Raw genomic sequence first — 17882 nt, 5'->3', positions numbered from 1 at the left:
TTTAGAAGAGCCAATTAGCTATCTTTTAGTAAAAAAGCAACTTTCTAGAGCAAGTCGTTACTTCAGTAGAGACGACACAGATAAACATTAGCATTTTATATATGTAGATTTTTTAATATAATTAATATTTGTAACGTATTGATAGTAATATAGTCTTAACATTTAATTCATACTAAATTATTGTATAAAATTATGTGTGGGTTTGTTAATTTAGTTTTCATCACACAATTAAAAACATGCCTATCATACTCTGTGACATTATGACAAAAGTTCACAAAAGTTATGTGAATTTGTAGAGCTTGAAAATGTCGATTTATTTATATAATTTTACGTGTAATATGGTAGTAATCTTTATTTCCCAGCCCACACCAACGATAGTTTTTTTTATATTATGGCATGGCTCTTCTTTAGAAAAATTAAGAATTCGTGCTGATGAATAACATTGGTAAAAAACACAACTTTTATTATTAATATGTTTATTTGTTTTAATTTTTAATGTAATGACAGTTTAATATGTTGTGTAATAAGATTCGTTTCCGTATGTTTCATAAATATCTTCGTAATACTCCCAATCGGTTTGAAATGGATTAGTTTCTAAAGTAAGTGTATCGTTAATGTTTAAGTAGTACACAGTCTCAGTTGTATTAGTGTCGGCAGTGTTCGGTATCCATGTCACATTTTCAAGTACCCCATAATAGTCATATGATAGAGGATCTCTGAAATAAAAAAAAAATAATTATTATTTTATTCAACTTTGGTTTTTTTTATCGTTTATTTATATACTTTTATTATTAATATTATAATTAAAGGTTTTAGATTTTATTTAATACACATGTATTACCCCGTTTTTGCAAAATTCGTCCATAATGTGACTAGTCTTTCTCGCGTTAGTTGATCTTCATCATCTGCTTCTGCACCAGTATAAAATAAATAGTTAAGTTCTTCTCCATGACCGACACCTGAAAAATAAATAAAATACTATTAGCATTTATAAATCCGTAATAAATTAGGGATAAACTCATCGGTTAAGTTATCGGTTAAAATTAGATCTAATTTTAACGGATGACTTATACTCGTGTTGTGATTTATTTATATTTTAAATTGTAAAAGTCCTAAATGTGTTTCTTATTTGAATTTTAAAATGTTATTGTTAACGGAAATGATGTTCTACGTTTGTGATTCTGAAGAAGACCGAATTAAAATTGGTCGAAACGTCAATTTTATCAAAATGTAAACAAAAGTTTCGTCTTATTAACTAAATACTACTGACTTAAAACCAGGGTTGGAAAAAATCATGATTTTTTTAAAAAAAAATCAGAATATTTTAAATTTAAATCAGATTTTTTTGATTTTTTTGATTTTAATAGAAAACATTATTTAAATCCGATTTTCAAATAATTAGGACTCAATTCCAATTAAATTCCTATCCTAAATGGCTAAATCTTCATAACTCTGCCCGCATACTGATAACCCATGTCATTTTTCCAGACATCGGTCACGAATATATTCTGCAAAAAAAGTTGCTCGCTTCAGATCATAAGGATTTTTTTTGAAATGCCACTTATTTTTACCATTCCCTTATTTTTGTAATTTCAACGCCTAGACATAAAAGTAAAGCACTTTTACGCCTAAGCACCAAAAGTACAAAAAATATATTATTATACTGATATTAAGCGTCAATTTCAACGAGTGTACAAATTGTTACTCGATTACTTACAAGGCATTACTTTTTATATTATTTGCAACGTTTGGAATTGATTAAAAAATTATTTGTAATGTTTAATTTGTAAAAATATAGTATATTCTACTCGGAGTAAAAATGTACTTTTGTGCCTCCCTGTTTACGCTAGTCCGTCAAACGTACAACCTCGTCAAAAAAAAGTATAATTTTTATTCCTTACACAATACACTATTGATCGGAAATAGTCTTAAGTCGGGAACGAAATTAGTATTATCTATTGTCAAAGTGTAAAATAAAAAGATATAAAACAGCATATTTTCTGACAACGCTTTGAAGATATAGAAGATCATCAATAGAAGCTTTTTCTGCACTACAGGTTGCGAATGAAATGTATTCGAACATCATTTTATTTGTCACTTGTACATAAATTTCAAAATAAATCCCTGCCCTTTAGCAGTCATGGATTCACACGAAATTACTTCAAAAATCGGTCCAACATTTTAATTGATGAATAGATATGTAGTAGGTATAATATGTGTTATACAAATCATTTTTTATATAGTTTTATAACATTTACAATTTTTTGTCGATTTATTAAACGTATTTAAATGTAACAATAGCAAGTGTAACATTTTATTTAACGAATAGATATAGGGTATATATGTTATAGAAATATTTTGTATAGTTTTCTAGGACACATTTTTATAACTTTTACATTTATTTTTCGATTTATTGTAAAGTTTTAAAAAAGTTGATTTTTTGATTTAAATCACATGATTAAAATTAAAAAAATCACTTGATTTAAATCATGATTTAAATCATTTGATGAACCATGCCAACCCTGCTTAAAACCAAGATTTAAAAACTTAAAATATAATAAAAAAGCCAAAGAAAATTGAAAAAAAAAATATTTTTATATATATTTAATACCAATTAAACTTTTAGTTACATTGTTGCCAACCATGGACATATTCGGCGTCGGCGTCGGGCTGATCAACCGGATTTTAATTTTTCGCTGCTGTAAAAAATGTCAAGTTACCACATTTATTTATCTATTTCTGACATTAATAGCCGTAAAAAACTCATAGTAACTTTATTAGAATATTTTTAACGGAAAAGCGGTAGTAATAGCCCTTTATGCCCCTTAAGTGCTGCTAAGAAGGTGAGTTTTGTTGGTGTAAATATAATAACTGTTAATGTATTTATAATTTATTTAATTTTGTTTCCTAAAATATTTTAGATTTCAATAACATCTGGTAATCTTAGATAGAAGATCTTAATAATTAAGTTGTTCTATCGAAGATTATCAGATGTACTAGAATAGCAACACAAAATTGTGTATTGTATATATCTGATTACAGTTGAGGGTTGGAACCTTTGGTTTGGTTTGGCATCATCAACAGATGCTAACATGGTTAGCGAAACGCGCGTCCAGTGTAAAAGTAAAAGTGTTTTGGTGTATTGCGGTGATTTAGTGTTTTTATTTTGCTGTATATATCTAGTAATTCTGAATAAATATCACTAATTCATACCTTCGAAATCACGATCAGAATTTCCTAAATCTCCTTCGTAGGAAAATTCATAATAATAAACATCACCATACTGAGACATTAAATTAACCGTTTCTCGAATTGGTCTAACAAACTGGTCGACATCGGCGAACTGAAAATGAAAAAATATATTTATAAAGTTAGTGACAAACATCACACAAATCATTATCAATACTCAAAAATATATTATTTCGTACGTATCGTTCTTTTTGTGTTTTTTTTGCTTTAAAACGGTTTTACCCTTACCGTAATGAGATTTGAAGCTTGCAAACTAATCAGTCCCACTCCAAAGTAGTGAAGTCTAATTTCAGTCCCTACCAATGTTTTCGTTTCGTCATTGTCTGTTAGATCGTAAGGGGCGAATCTCGACAATTGAAGATCATATTCCAGGAGAATCAAAGCTGCTATGGCTAAAACAAAAATATTATATTTAATTTATGTGTCCAACAAATAAACAAAATGCAAATTTTTAAAACCTCGCACAATAATATGTGATCGCACATTTTGCTAACCATGACTGACTTGTGTGTATTTTTACATCATAGCTGTCGTTACCATGAAAATTTACGCTTCTCACGACAAGATAATAAAGAGCAAAAGTACGCTCAGTTCGTATAAATGTATGTCCTAAAATGCTTAGTTTCGGAAATACAGGGTGTAGAAGTTTTTTTATTTCGATTTTTTCCAAATAATTTATGAAGTAACGTCAATATTTGGATGAAAATTGGTGCCTGGGAGTTTTTTGATATGAGAAATTTGATTTTGATGTCAATATGACTCCTACTTGTAGAGGGCGTCACCTACATAATTTTTAACTGGTTTGAAGAGTAATAACTTTTCGTCCGTACCTGTATAAAACTACTGAGTAAAAAAATATACATTACCGACGTTTTTTACGTGAAAAAGGTCTCTTGGTAAAAATCGCTACGAGTAATGGTTTTCGAGATATTTGGAATCGAAATTATCAATACCGGTCATCATTGACATAAATTAACATTGTTGACTAAATAGTTATTAGACTGAAATCATAAATTTGAAATGTTTTTGTGCCAAAAGTTCAACAGAAACTGTTTTATCATCATTTTTTGCAGAAAAATTTATCATTAATTAGAAAATAATAAAAATTTCCTAAATTTATTATTTCAGTGAAATAACTACTATATACTCAACGTGTTTATTTTTCGTCAATAATGACATATATTGTCTATTTCCATTCTAAATATCTTAAGAACGGTTGCTCGTAGTGATTTTTACAAATCAACAAAGATATTTTTTACGTAAAAAGTTATTACGCTTCAAAACAGTTAAAAAACATGTGGGTGGCGCCCTCTACTAGTAGGAGTCATATTTACACCAAAATGAAATTTCTCATGTCAAAAAACTCCCAGACACCAATTTTCATCCAAATATTGACGTTACTTCAGAAATTATTTAGAAAAAATTGAAATAAAAATGAAACTTCTGCACCCTGTATCTCTGAAAGTAAGCATTTTAAGACATACATTTATACGAACTTTTTTACTTATTTTTATCTAAAGAACATGTTGCCGAAGTTTCCGGAATACAGTTCGGACCACCCTGTATACTGCTATCTGTCTCTTCTTTTATTTTAGGAGCCACTAATAAATTCTTTATATTCTCTCGTATATATAGTATATAGCGTACTTTTTGATTGTCACAGCCACTGTACCATAAAGAGAAGACATGTGGATATCTATGTCAAAAATTAAATTGTCCGAATGTCATATAATAATGGCCGCAGCTGTCATGGAATTGAACCATTAAAAATTTATCATAAATCATTTTTTTCAAATGGATATTCACTTTTTTTATTTCACTCGTGAAAAGGCTTTCGTTACTTTCATTTTTAAAATTTTTTACTTTTTGACTACTTTCCTGTACCTAAAATAAATCGTTTTAAGTTATTTAAGATTTAGCTTTAAAGCGTATATTTTTCTTGATTTTAACCAGTAGCCGACAGTATAAATATTATCGATCATCATTTCCAAGCTAACTTTGCGCTGTTTTTTTTTCGATCGTACGGTATATTATTAAAATATCAACTATTAGATATCACTAAAGAAGAAAATACGAGATATATTCATAAAAATACACTTTTTAAACTTTTAAGCAGCAGTAGTTATTAGTTATAACATAGAAAATTTAAATAATTCATTTTCTGACAGATGGAAATAAATTGTCTTACTGTTTGACACTTAATGTCAAAGGACGCTAAATAAAATCACGAAAAATATACGTTTTCAAACTAAATCTTAAATAACTTAAAAACGAATTATTTCAGGTATAGGAATATGTCTAGTTAAAACGTAACGAATTGGAAAACCTTTTCACTAGTGAAATAAAAAAGTGGGTTTCCATTTGAAAAAAAATTATTTATGATAATTTTTTAATCGGTCAATTCCATGATAGCTACCGCCATTATTATATGACATTTGAACAATTTAATTTTTGAAATAGATAGCCACACAGTGCCTTCTATTAAAAGATCAGCCTGCGGGCGAGATTTATGACGTCACGCTAGTTAGATATAACGGATTAATAAATATGTTGTAGAATACATGGAAAACATAATTATTCCTCAGATTTTTGGTTTGTATTTTAAAAATGATATAGTTTACATGAAATATACATAATATACAGTTAATAACTACAACATATATACCTATTTATAGTAATAAATACTTTGGCAAATAAACTATGAACCATACAAATGCAGCAAATGTTTTACGATGTACAAATAGTGTATAGGTACATAACATAATGGGTAAAATGTAAATATATTTTAAATTTTGGGGTTTGAAAATCGATCTAATTTAACAAAAAACATTCAATATCTAATAATAGTGATGTATTATTATTTGCATTCACAAAATTTATATGTATATCTTGCAAGTATCAATCTTCGAAAAATTATATTTACAAATAATACAATATTATCTAAAAAAGGCGTCAGCGATGGCTATGAAATGAAGATCGCTGGCATTTTATATGTAAAATTATTCTAAAATTTTTGATTTTCTTGGGATTTTTAGGTTCGGGAAAAACGCTGATTTAAGTTTTCATTTGGGTTTTCATTATTTTTATTTGGTTTAAAAAAACGTTTCGGCTAACTATAGCCTTCATCAGTGTTGTGTCATATGAGAAAAATAGTGTCGAATATAATCCAAAAAATTACATATACAATATAATTCACACCTCATAATATTTACTGCAATTAATAAACTAATATAAACTAATCAAAACATGACCACATATTTTTTAAAATTATTATTCTTAACACTAAAATTATCTACATTGACTATGGAGTACGCAGTACGCAGTAAACATTATGTGCGTGGTATGAATATTTTATATGTAATTTTTTGGATTATATTCGACACTATTTTTTTCATATGACACAACACTGATGAAGGCTATAATGTTAGCCGAACCGTTTTTTTTTTAAACCAAATAAAAATAATGAAAAACCAAATGAAAACTTAATCAGCGTTTTTCCCGAACCTAAATCCCAAGAAAATCAAAAAATTTAGTATATTTAGAAACAAGATTCAAGAATATCAAATTTTACAAGATTGTAAAATTCTAGTTAATTAATTATTTTATGTGTACAGTTATTTGGGGAATGTCGTCGATGTTCATTTCCAAGCCAACTAGACGCCGATTTTTTTCGATGATACGGTATAATTCTTACGTAAAATGTAAATAACATTAGACCAATTAAAACAAAGAAATATGAATTTCTTAGTATGTTTAGTAACACCTTTATTCTTAAAACTTAATTTTGTATTACGCAAATATACCAATTTTATTGTTATTTTATTCATATTGTATTCAGCCATCACTTACATATTTGATATTAATTTGGTATTATAAATAATCAACACTATTCATTAAAAATGACTGAACAAATATATGTTATGCTTGACAACTTGACATACATTATATATTATCAAACAAAAACACATTCTTCTTTTAAACTGTATCAGTCTTGTCTTTACAAAAAATTTTTTTAAAATTTGAACTCAAAATAATAATCTTTTTCATGATCTTTAATACACATATTCTTTATTTTTCCCTAGATCATAATACCTACTTCCGTGTTTGAATCTATCGAAGCTGAACCAACAACACTTGGAGTGGAGATTCCACAATATGAATAAAATAAACATAGTTGTCTAGTTTTCATTAATACCATCATGGGAGAATATTATTTTTAAATTTATTAAAGATATTTTCAATAGAATTCTCTTGATTTATAATTCGTACCCACTTTTCTTGCTCTTCCGGACACTTTAGGCTGCCTAATATAACTATCCTTTCCACCAGGAACACAACAAAGATGAAGCATAGCACCAAAAACACACTCCACTTAAGCTTTATTGATGAATTGTTAGAGTCTTAAAAAACACACACAAAAATCACGATAAGTAAAAAATGTATGGGCACTTTTAGGTTAAATCACTTACACAACGTGTAATTTTTCAATTTTTCTATTTTTTTATGCGAAACCGAGAGTTACCATATATCTGGTAGTAGTTTATGTCACTTAAACACCAAAATAATTAGTTTTTTGCACTACAATAATAAATAATACCAAAAATCATAGAGTTAAAACCAAAAATCAACCGACAAAATATGAAACGGAATCTAACCCAATATCTAAGTATGTACAGCTGATGAAGTAAACAAAAGTCCGCCCCTAGGCCGATCTTTTAACTGAACGGCAGTGAGCCACATGTCTTTACACACTAAATTTTACTTTTAGGCTGCCACATCACTAAATTTGACTTTTAGGCTGTACAATTTTTTTTTTGACAGGTAGTTTTTTTCGTCCAAAAATACCGCGACAAAATATCTAGATCTAGATTTTGTAAGTCCTCCAAGATCCGAAGGGCCCCTTCGCTGTCTCAGGCCCGTGACCCCCGTTATACTAAAGACTTCACTACTTCACTGCTCATCATCAGTAATGAAGCTAGAATACAAGTTATGCTCTGCATTGGTTGTAATTTAAAATGTTTATTCAGTAAAAATGTAAGTAATGAAACCATTGAAAAATAACTTAAAAGCTAAAATAAATAAATTCAGTCTCAATATATATAAAAAAAATAATTATTCGTTATTTTAAACCATGAAAATTAGCCCTTGATTTAACTTCCTAAATAGAAAATGCCATTGACAATTACTTGGGCCTGATAATTGATAATTAAGTAAATATCTGCTTCCATTTATACTGTTTGTAGTTCGAGTATACGTATGGTTTGCATACTCCACCTACAAACTGCTTTATAACTACTACTGAACACAAATTGGCCTTGTTTGCCAGTTGAATATAAAATTACTTATTAAGATTCGGAGGCCCCCTAAAAGACAAGGCCCGGGGCGGACCGCCCCTTCCGCCCCCCCCCCTTAGTCCACCACTGGGGCTCTCCCACACAGCTTTGAAAATATCAGCATTTTTTGAAATTACTATTTCCCAAATCAATGAATTGGATACGATGGCCTCCCTGATTCCCGGATTTATCTGTTTTCGATTTCTGTATTTAGGGATTTTTGAAATATGAAATATATTATGGCAACTACAACAATGCTGGAGACTTGGAAAGTGCTATCAGATAAGCTTTTAGATACTTGCAAACCCATCCCGTTATAAAAAAAAGAAAAATATATTCAGAGATTAAGTTGCGCAGTTCAAAAGTAAAATATTTTATTCCCAAATAAATTTTTAATAAGTGTATGTCTTTTTTAGTAAATGCCATTTTGATTTTATTGTTATCTATTACGGCCTAGTAATAAGAAAATCATATCTTTTAAATATTGCAATAAATAGTGAAGATAAATTAGAGTGATATATACTTTTGAGAAGCTCATAGCAAGACGAATCATTATGATTTATAAATATACAGGGCATTCAATTAAAAATAAATATAAATTTAGTCCATATTTTCAAAAATATTTTTTTCGTACAAAACCAGACTACACTACTGTATTCTACGTAAAAAGTTCTACAAGAATCAATTTTCACCTTCTCGATATCATCCACAATAACTACGATACGGAGGCTGTCTCAAATTGCAAAATTTTTGAAAAGACCTGTCTGTATAGTCTAAGAGCTGGCTACATAAAAAACCTTATCATCGTCACATGGCTAATTTTTTGTGTGTAGTATCCTTTTGTATAGCCATTATGAAATAGTCATGTCTGCCAGCGCGATCCCGGGGCTTAAAGCGGGGGCGCCCAATCGAAAGGGTGAAATTTTGACACTAAAAATATTATAAGATACATGAGTTATAATTGCGAAAATAGCGTTTATTTATTATTAAGAAACGTGGAAAATTGTTGGCAGACATTTTTCTAGTCGCTAAAATGCCGACAGACAACGCGAAAGAAGCATGAAATTTTAAAAATTATTAAAAAATGAAATTTGAAGAATGAAAAAAATTATAGCATATTTGCATGCCGATTAGTGAAATGTCATATTTATTTATTTTAAAAGCCGTATGCAAAAGGGCAGACAAAAAGATCGTGGCTCAATCAGCTGCAGACAGTTATCAAAAGCGCGATATTACTCTAGCGCTTTATTCAGGGAACGCTGGCCGCCTCAACCATTTAAGTATAGATAAATCATATAATATACGATTATATTATAAATATATTTTTTTATTATTTCAATAACGACTTTTTGTCTGCCCTTTTGCACATACGGCTTTTTAAATTAATTAACAATAAACATAACATTCCACCAACCGACATGCATGTTTGCGATGATTTTCTTTTGTCAACATTCTATGCCTCTTTCGCGTTGTCTGCCGGCATTTCAGCCACGAGAAAAATGTCTGTCAACAATTTTATACGTTTCCTAATAATAAATAAAAAGCTATTTGGCAATTATAACTCGTGTACCTTATATTTTTTTTAGTGCAAAATTGCACCCTTTCGATTGGCCGCCCCCGCTTTAAGCCTCGGGATCGCGCTGGCAGACATGACTATTTCACAATGTTTACACAAAAGGATACTTTACACAAAAAATTAGCCATGTAATGATGATAAGGTTTTTTATGTAGCCAGCTCTCGGTCTAGTAGCTCAGAAACGAAGAGGGCTATGAAAATTTTGCTTACAGCATCTTCCGTTTGACAAAAAAGTTGGACAGGTTTGTGCAAACCGCGTCCTCCTATCTTTACTAATAACGGAGATACAGTTTGATTTTTAACCAAAATGACACACTCTGTACATATACATCCTTGGTATAGTGGCCAAAAGTAATGCAACAAACAACAATGCCCAGCCTATGCATCACTGCATCAATGGAGGCGCTTGGATCTTCTACGTCAAGCATTGTCTTTGGAGAATAAAACAGAAACAGCACACTTAAAGATGAGGGAATCTATCGAGGGATCTTACTACAAATTAGATCGGACCAAATGACCCCTTTTTATTACTACCACAAGGGTGGTCAAAGAACCGCCGACGGAACAGGAGCTTGGAGTAACAGGAAAACCCCAAGGGCAAGCTTGGCCTTTTCCTTTAGAAAAAATCCAGAACATTCTAATACATAGCTCAAAAATAACTAATTCCTAAACTCACCAACATATTGCTCAAACGCTCCCCCTTCGTTTGAATTGAACCCTATAAGGGTAGACACACTATTGTAATTTCCATATTCCAGTATTTCGTAACTTCGACCAGAAATAACAGCTTCTGAACTATCAGGTTCCTGGACTGGTCCAAATGGTAAACCCGCCAATATATTTCCGATTGCAAATGTCTAAAATGTATAATAATTACATGCAAATATGCCTACTATAGTCAATGAAGTTAATACGGGTGTTAAAAGCTTCTAAGGTCCTAAATGAAAAAAAAAAATCTAAAATTAAGAAATTGACGAAATAGAATTATCAACTTTTTCCCATGAGTTAAATCTAAAACTCACCGCTATAGTCACTGTATTTTCAGCTACTTTTAACTTTTTGTAGTCCACTTCTCGCAATGCATCTAATAAAGTTTGGGAATCGGTTGTAATAACTCCAACCTGGGTGCCAACAAAGAACGCCTTATTTTCTGCTTCTCGCGTTAGAGCCCAGAGACACAAACTGGAAGAGCTTTCCATTATAGCTCTAGTAAACAAACCTAAAATAAGTCTAGATTAAAGTTTATTATTACACAGTGTGGTAAAAGCACAAGTATGAAAAAATTAATGATGTTTTTCATTCGGCAGAGGTACCCAATAAAAAGTTTCAATTTTATTTAAAAGATATTTCAACTTTCTCCATGCGGAAATATTCGTAAAATTTTTGAGGGTGAGTTGTGAGTTGTGGATATATGATATTTTTATCAAATAAAATAAAAATTTATCAAATTTTAAATGAGACCGATTAATTTCATAAACGCGAGTAGTACTTTTTTGTATCAGTTTAAAATAATTATTATTAGCAAGTAAAATTTTAAGGAAAAATATCATGCATTCCACAATACTATGACAAACCAATTTGTAGATTATGTAGATATACTATTTTTAATTTTAAAAACCGGCAAATACCTTCAGTTAAGTTCGTGTTGATCATATACGATACAGACGCAGCTCCAGCACTTTGACCAAATATTGTAATATTTTCAGAATCTCCTCCGAAATATTCTATATTTTCCTTAACCCATTTCAAAGCTAGTACTTGATCTTTCAGTCCCCAGTTTCCTGGTATAACGTCATCCTCGGTACTAATAAAATCATAACATAAAAATTTGCTTAGTGCAAGGTAAAGTGTCTAATTACCTTAAAAATCCAAATACTCCTAATCTATAATTGAACGATACAAAAACAACATCATTATCAAGAAAATAATCGGGCTGTCCTGTAGAATTTGATGAACCGGTATTGAATCCTCCTCCAAAGAACCACACCATTACTGGAAGACTTGAGTTTAACTAAAAATTTTAAAAATAACTCAAACAGGTCAATGATAATTTACTCCAAAGTGGAAGTTACCGACAGATAGCTCGGTATTATTTATATTTTTATTATTAAAATTACTTTTGCTACTAAATAATTTATTTAGGATTAAAAGAAAAATTTAATTTACTTACATCTGTTGTATATACGTCAATATACAAGCAATCTTCTGATCCGGTAACGTCAGATACTGTTGCTATTATTGCAATACCTGAGCTCATCTGAGTACATCCATCATTTTGTCCAGTGGCATTTAGAACACCAGACCAAGGATCATTTTTAACTGGTGCCTATAACAAAAAATATCATTTTTTATAATTCCAGCTAATATATTCTAAGCTCTAATATTCGTAGTTAATGCTACACTACATTATACACTCACCGACAAAAAAAACCGGCGACTAAAAACTAGTCCCAATTTCAGAGTTGGATTTCTCGCGAACCACTCATTAGATTTTGATGATTTTTTTTTAAATTGTAAATTAATTCATTCTTAACGGATGCTACGTCAGAAATTTTTATTCCGAATTTATTTTGAGCAGCAACAGGGTACAACAATAAGACGAAGTTTTTTGCTCGAACTTTGTGACACCCTGTAGAGTGCAGCAGCTGTATATAGTAGCTATTGCTAAATCAAATGACATTGTAGCATCATCTTTTGTGAGCATTTTGTTTTTTTTAATCACGACATTATCTCTGTTAGTATCGACGTCTCGAAAAAATGCTTTGATTATTTACACATAAAACTTTCTGCCTGTGAAGCATTTTTCAGAGACGTTCGTTTTAAAGCAGCGTATCTCTAATAAAAAGAGAGATAAGTCGTAATTAAAAAAAAAACAAAATGCTCACAAAAGATGAGGCTACAATGTGATTTGATTTAGAAATAGCTACTACAGCTGTTGCACCCTACAGGGTGTTACAAACTCCGAGCAAAAAACATCGTGTCTTATTGTTGTGCCCTGTATATGCTCAAAATAAATTCGGAATAAAAAGGAATTAATTTACAATTAAAAAAAAATCATCAAAATCTAATGAGTGGTTCGCGAGAAATCCAACTTTGAAATTGGGACTAGTTTTAAGTTGCCGGTTTGATTATATAATTGTTAATTTTTTACACTAGTTTACAGTAAAATACGACCCTAGATAACGACCCTTCTTTGGCTGGACACTCTGGACAGATATAATAATTTCGATCATTTTTAACATATTTCAAAGATTTTATTAGTTAAGGAAAAATCAGAAAGTATATTTTTTATTAGAATAATATTTTAATCATTAATAATAGTAGTCCAAAAATAAATTTATTATATGTATACTTGTAGATTAGTGTTTTAAGCGTTAAAAATAAACATTCTACTAATATTAAACAACAGTCTATGTCTATAAGAATGAGAAATATAATTTAATAATCCTTAAACAAACGTTTCATACAATTTCCGTCAAAATGTTTGTGTTATCTTGACATACGTCAAAATTTTTATCGACATTTGACAAATCCATTGAAATAAAATTAAGACAATTATTTTTATAACGTTAAATAACTTAGTAATTATAATTATACAATAATAAGCCTATTAATTTACGCCTCGTGTATTTTTTAATATAACTCAAATAATAACCAGCGACATTTTGTACGTTTAATTAATTCTTAAATAAATTTTCTATGTTTCGGTAGATCTTAGTATAGACCCAGACACGCCAAAATCTTAATTCTGTGTGATGCAAAAGATGATTTTTAAAAAGAAATTATTTTTCTACGACTAGCCTAGAAAATGCAGTTTGGCACATGGAAAACTCGATCTGAAATTGGCGTTTTGCAAACTGTTAGCTTTTTTCGTTTTCCTGTTATTACCGATTCTGAACCGTCCTAGAATTGTGATGCGTGTGCGCAGAAGGAAATATGAAGACATTATTTCATTTGCGCATGCGCTGGAGAGTTCTAGGACGATTCAGGATCGATAATAACAGGAAAACGAACAGACCTGTTGTGTGCTAAGGATTTAGCGCCCGACATGTGTCATTTTGCACACGACATGTGCCAATTTTAACATTTTTAACCTCCAATGTTTAGCTGAAACGCCAAAAGCAACGCAGCCGTCAGAAAATTGTTATCATTACATCGCAAATTATTTCACAAAACTGGCAAAAACTGAGTGAGTCTGCTGCTAATTTGTAGTCGTAGAAAAAATAGCGTAAAAAACTTGTTCGAAAACTTCTTTGTACACTCGTTCGACTTGTGGCTTTTGCCTGCGTCTCGAGCCAACAAACACAATGATTCTCGTCAAACGTATTACAGATATTACACATTTTAATATGGCAACACTGTCGCTTTCTGTTCCACACCGTCTTCGAAATGCCTTCGCTAGCCGAATTAGAGAAAATGAGTGTTTTATGCGTTGGCTGCAGAACGAGTAGAGGCTCCACCGTACAGCACTTTAGTCGCAAGGGAAAATAAAATCAGCCTTGTCACAAATTTGCCCATTAGGTTGCGTATCTTCCCAATTCTTTCAGTCAACGATAGTATAAAGTGATAGCTTGACAGATTGCGTCAAAGATGGAAATAAAGACCACTGTTATTTTATATGTACCTAATATTATATGGAATATGTTATCGATCATGATTCCCAAGTCCAAAAGAATTCAAAAGACTCAAAGTCTCGCTTCAAAGTTTTGCTTCTTTTACATTCATAAATCAAGTCTCTTTGAGAATAATGGAAGCCTTTTTTAAATAATTTTCAAGCCAACTGAGCGTCATTTTTTTCATACAATATTTCATTAATAAGTTCGAACAATTCTGTGTGTATCGAATTCTAATATCATTGATTAAAAATTTTGCAGAAAGTCCTGTCAAAAATGATGTACTTTTGAAAATAGATTTGTGTATCTCAAAAATTATACTTTTTCGAATATTAAGTAAAAAGCTAAAATAATTTTTAACGTAAAGAAAATCAAAAAAATATGTCAAACTTCGCCAATGAAACAGAAGACTAAAAAGAGACGTAAATCTCCGGCTCTAAAGGCGATTGCCATCTATAAAAAGAAGTGATGACGCTCGTAACATGTTCTTAGTTATGATTCGTACTCTAATAAACTCGCTAGATAGTATAGACAAAGAGTAGAGAATCTATACTAATATCACAGAAAACATATAATGTTATCTGTGCTAATATATAAAATCCTTAAGTGACTGACATACTGATTAATCACGATCCTGCTCAAACCACTCAACGTATTGTAAGAAGCTCAATTATGGCATACAGATTAATTCTAGGGTGTAGAGGTTCGATAAGAAGGGATTTTTCGAAATTCCAGTTCCAAGAGGGTGAAACCACCCCTCAAATATTACAATATTTTTTATTTAGAATTTTTTTTTTAGAATTTAGAATGAGTGGGAGGGGGGTTAATCACTTCGACCTTACAGATCCATTGTGTCCCCCTTTCTTGAATCATAACTCATCATACAGTCCCAGGGCTTTGACAAAAGCCACTATCTGGGACGGTTTTATAGAGGGTAGTTCTCCATCTCCAATATCAGTCGTACCAAAATTCATGGCACGAATGGTTGTCGTCTCGGCGCACTCAGTGATGAGGTGTACTGGTGTTTCCCCATCTTCCCCACAGAATCTGCATTCGCCGTTTCCTCTTAGTTTCAATCTACTGAGGTGTCCATTGAGGAGACAGTGTCCTGTTAAAAACCCCGTGACAATCCGAAGATTGTTCTTACTCAGACCCAGGAAGGTCTGTGATTTTTCTTGATCATAAGCCCTCAGAAACTTCTTCGAGTGTCTTAGACCATTGCAAGATTTCCATTCCAGGTTGCGGATGGAATCTTCCAAGTTCTTGAGTTCCGCATTGAGTTGGTTACCACTTGGAAAGCAGAACGGTTCTGGTCCAGTTAGTGGAGTGTTCGCTCCTTTCCTAGCTAGATTATTTGCTTTTTCATTGCCTTCTATCCCTTGGTGAGCAGGCACCCAATATTTTTTATTTAAAAACGGTCAAGTTTCCGAAAAAAAACGCTAAAACACGTATATTTTATTTTGTTCTTTTTACATATTTTAAGATTTTTTAAAAATGTATACAGGGTGTTTCGAAAAATCTGGTCAATGATTAATCACAATCCTGCTTAAAGCGCTTGACGTAAAAAGCTGATTTATGGAAAACAAATTGACTTTAGGGTGTAGAGGTTCGATAAGAAGGGATTTTCCGAAACTCGAATTCTAAGGGGGTGAAACTATCCCTCATATATTAAAATATATTTTATTTAAAAACCGGTGAGTTTTTCGGAAAAATTCTTAAACACGTATATTTTATTTTGTTGTTTTACATATTTTAAGATTTTTTATAAATTTATACAGGGCGTTTTATAAAATATGACCATTGAGTAATCACGATTCTGCTTAAACTGCTTGACGTTTAAAGCTGATTTTTGGCAAACGGATTGACTGTGGGGTGTAGAGGTTCGATAAGGAGGGGTTTCTCGAATCTCAAATTCCAAGAGGGTGAAAACGCCTCTCAAATATTACAATATTTGTTATTTAAAAAACGGTTAGTCTTTCGGGAAAACGCTTGGACAAGCATAATTTATTTGTCCTTTTTACATATTTTGAAGTTTTTTAAAAAATCATACCGATTCTGCTTAAACTGCTTGACGTAAAAGGCTTATTTTTGGCAAACGGATTTTTCGAAAGTCAAATTCCAACGAGATGAAACTTCCCCTCAAATATTACCAAGTTATATAATAATATCGCCATATTGATTTTTCTCATGCTGACATAAATGTGAGAAAATTTTTATCCAGTTTGTATGTTAATGGAAATTCTTGCTTTGCTTTATCATCACCATTACAAATGATTAATTCGACGCGAACGAAGTCGCTGGTACACGCTAGTATAATATATTCTTACTCTTAGAATAGATATAAAAAAAAATATTGTTACAATACATCCGAGACTCCTTATCTCCTAATTTTATATTGAAAACATGTGGAAAGATGGACATTTGTTAAATTAATGGGTTATATAAGTAACACAAAAATAATGGATAAATTTTAAATTTATTAGAATAAACAAAAAAATAACTTACAGCAAATCTTAGATCTCCTACTGGAGGCTGGGCATATGGTATACCTCTGTAGGCATAATATGTTCTATTTTCACCAATGGTTTGGTTTTCTATACCTCTTACTTGTCCATCAGGTATTGTTACAATAGGACTATAGTCCTAGAACAGATCAGTTTAATATTACGGACACAGTATTTCTGTGCTAGTTTCTGGAAACTATATAGTTTACAAACTAGCCAAATTTCTGGTTGTTTTGATGCAAAACCATTTATATGCGAAATAGTGATTTTCATACTTCAAACAACTGCTTTTTTAGAAAATGTTTGCATAATCACGACTTTTTGTATTTATTTTTCCTATAAATATTTTAAAACAGGAATGGTTTAAAGCAAATCAAAAATTCCTTTTCACAAAAAAATGTTTTTTCCATCAAAATACACGACTTGACAATTTATAAACTATTCAGCGTCTATCTAGTCAAGTTTTTACTTCAAGCACTTTAACTGTCACATACATAAATATCTTTTAAATGATGTTAACTCACTATGCAAGAGACGTACTGCAGAACGTAAAGAAAATTAAATACGAAAATACAGCTCCACAATAGGCGCATTTTTGAAAATTCAG

At 30.9% G+C, this 17882-nt stretch overlaps 1 protein-coding gene across 1 annotated transcript; it reads right to left on the bottom strand.

Annotated features, from left to right (window-relative positions):
• Nucleotides 1-459: 459 nt before the first annotated feature.
• On the bottom strand, nucleotides 460-17882 carry LOC115879772 (venom carboxylesterase-6-like). Its single transcript, XM_030896760.1, has 11 exons — nucleotides 17800-17882; nucleotides 17277-17414; nucleotides 12329-12484; nucleotides 12018-12169; nucleotides 11787-11962; nucleotides 11181-11377; nucleotides 10835-11015; nucleotides 3478-3641; nucleotides 3214-3343; nucleotides 842-959; nucleotides 460-716 (listed from the first exon to the last, which is right to left on the bottom strand). The coding sequence occupies exons 1-11, from the start codon at nucleotides 17866-17868 to the stop codon at nucleotides 509-511; spliced, it is 1689 nt and encodes a 562-aa protein (XP_030752620.1). The 5' UTR covers nucleotides 17869-17882; the 3' UTR covers nucleotides 460-508.

Source organism: Sitophilus oryzae, unplaced genomic scaffold, assembly GCF_002938485.1.
Source record: "Sitophilus oryzae breed Bouriz unplaced genomic scaffold, Soryzae_2.0 scaffold_1586_pilon_pilon, whole genome shotgun sequence".
Taxonomy (NCBI): domain Eukaryota; kingdom Metazoa; phylum Arthropoda; class Insecta; order Coleoptera; family Curculionidae; genus Sitophilus; species Sitophilus oryzae.
This window is presented reverse-complemented; position numbering and strand designations above follow the sequence as displayed.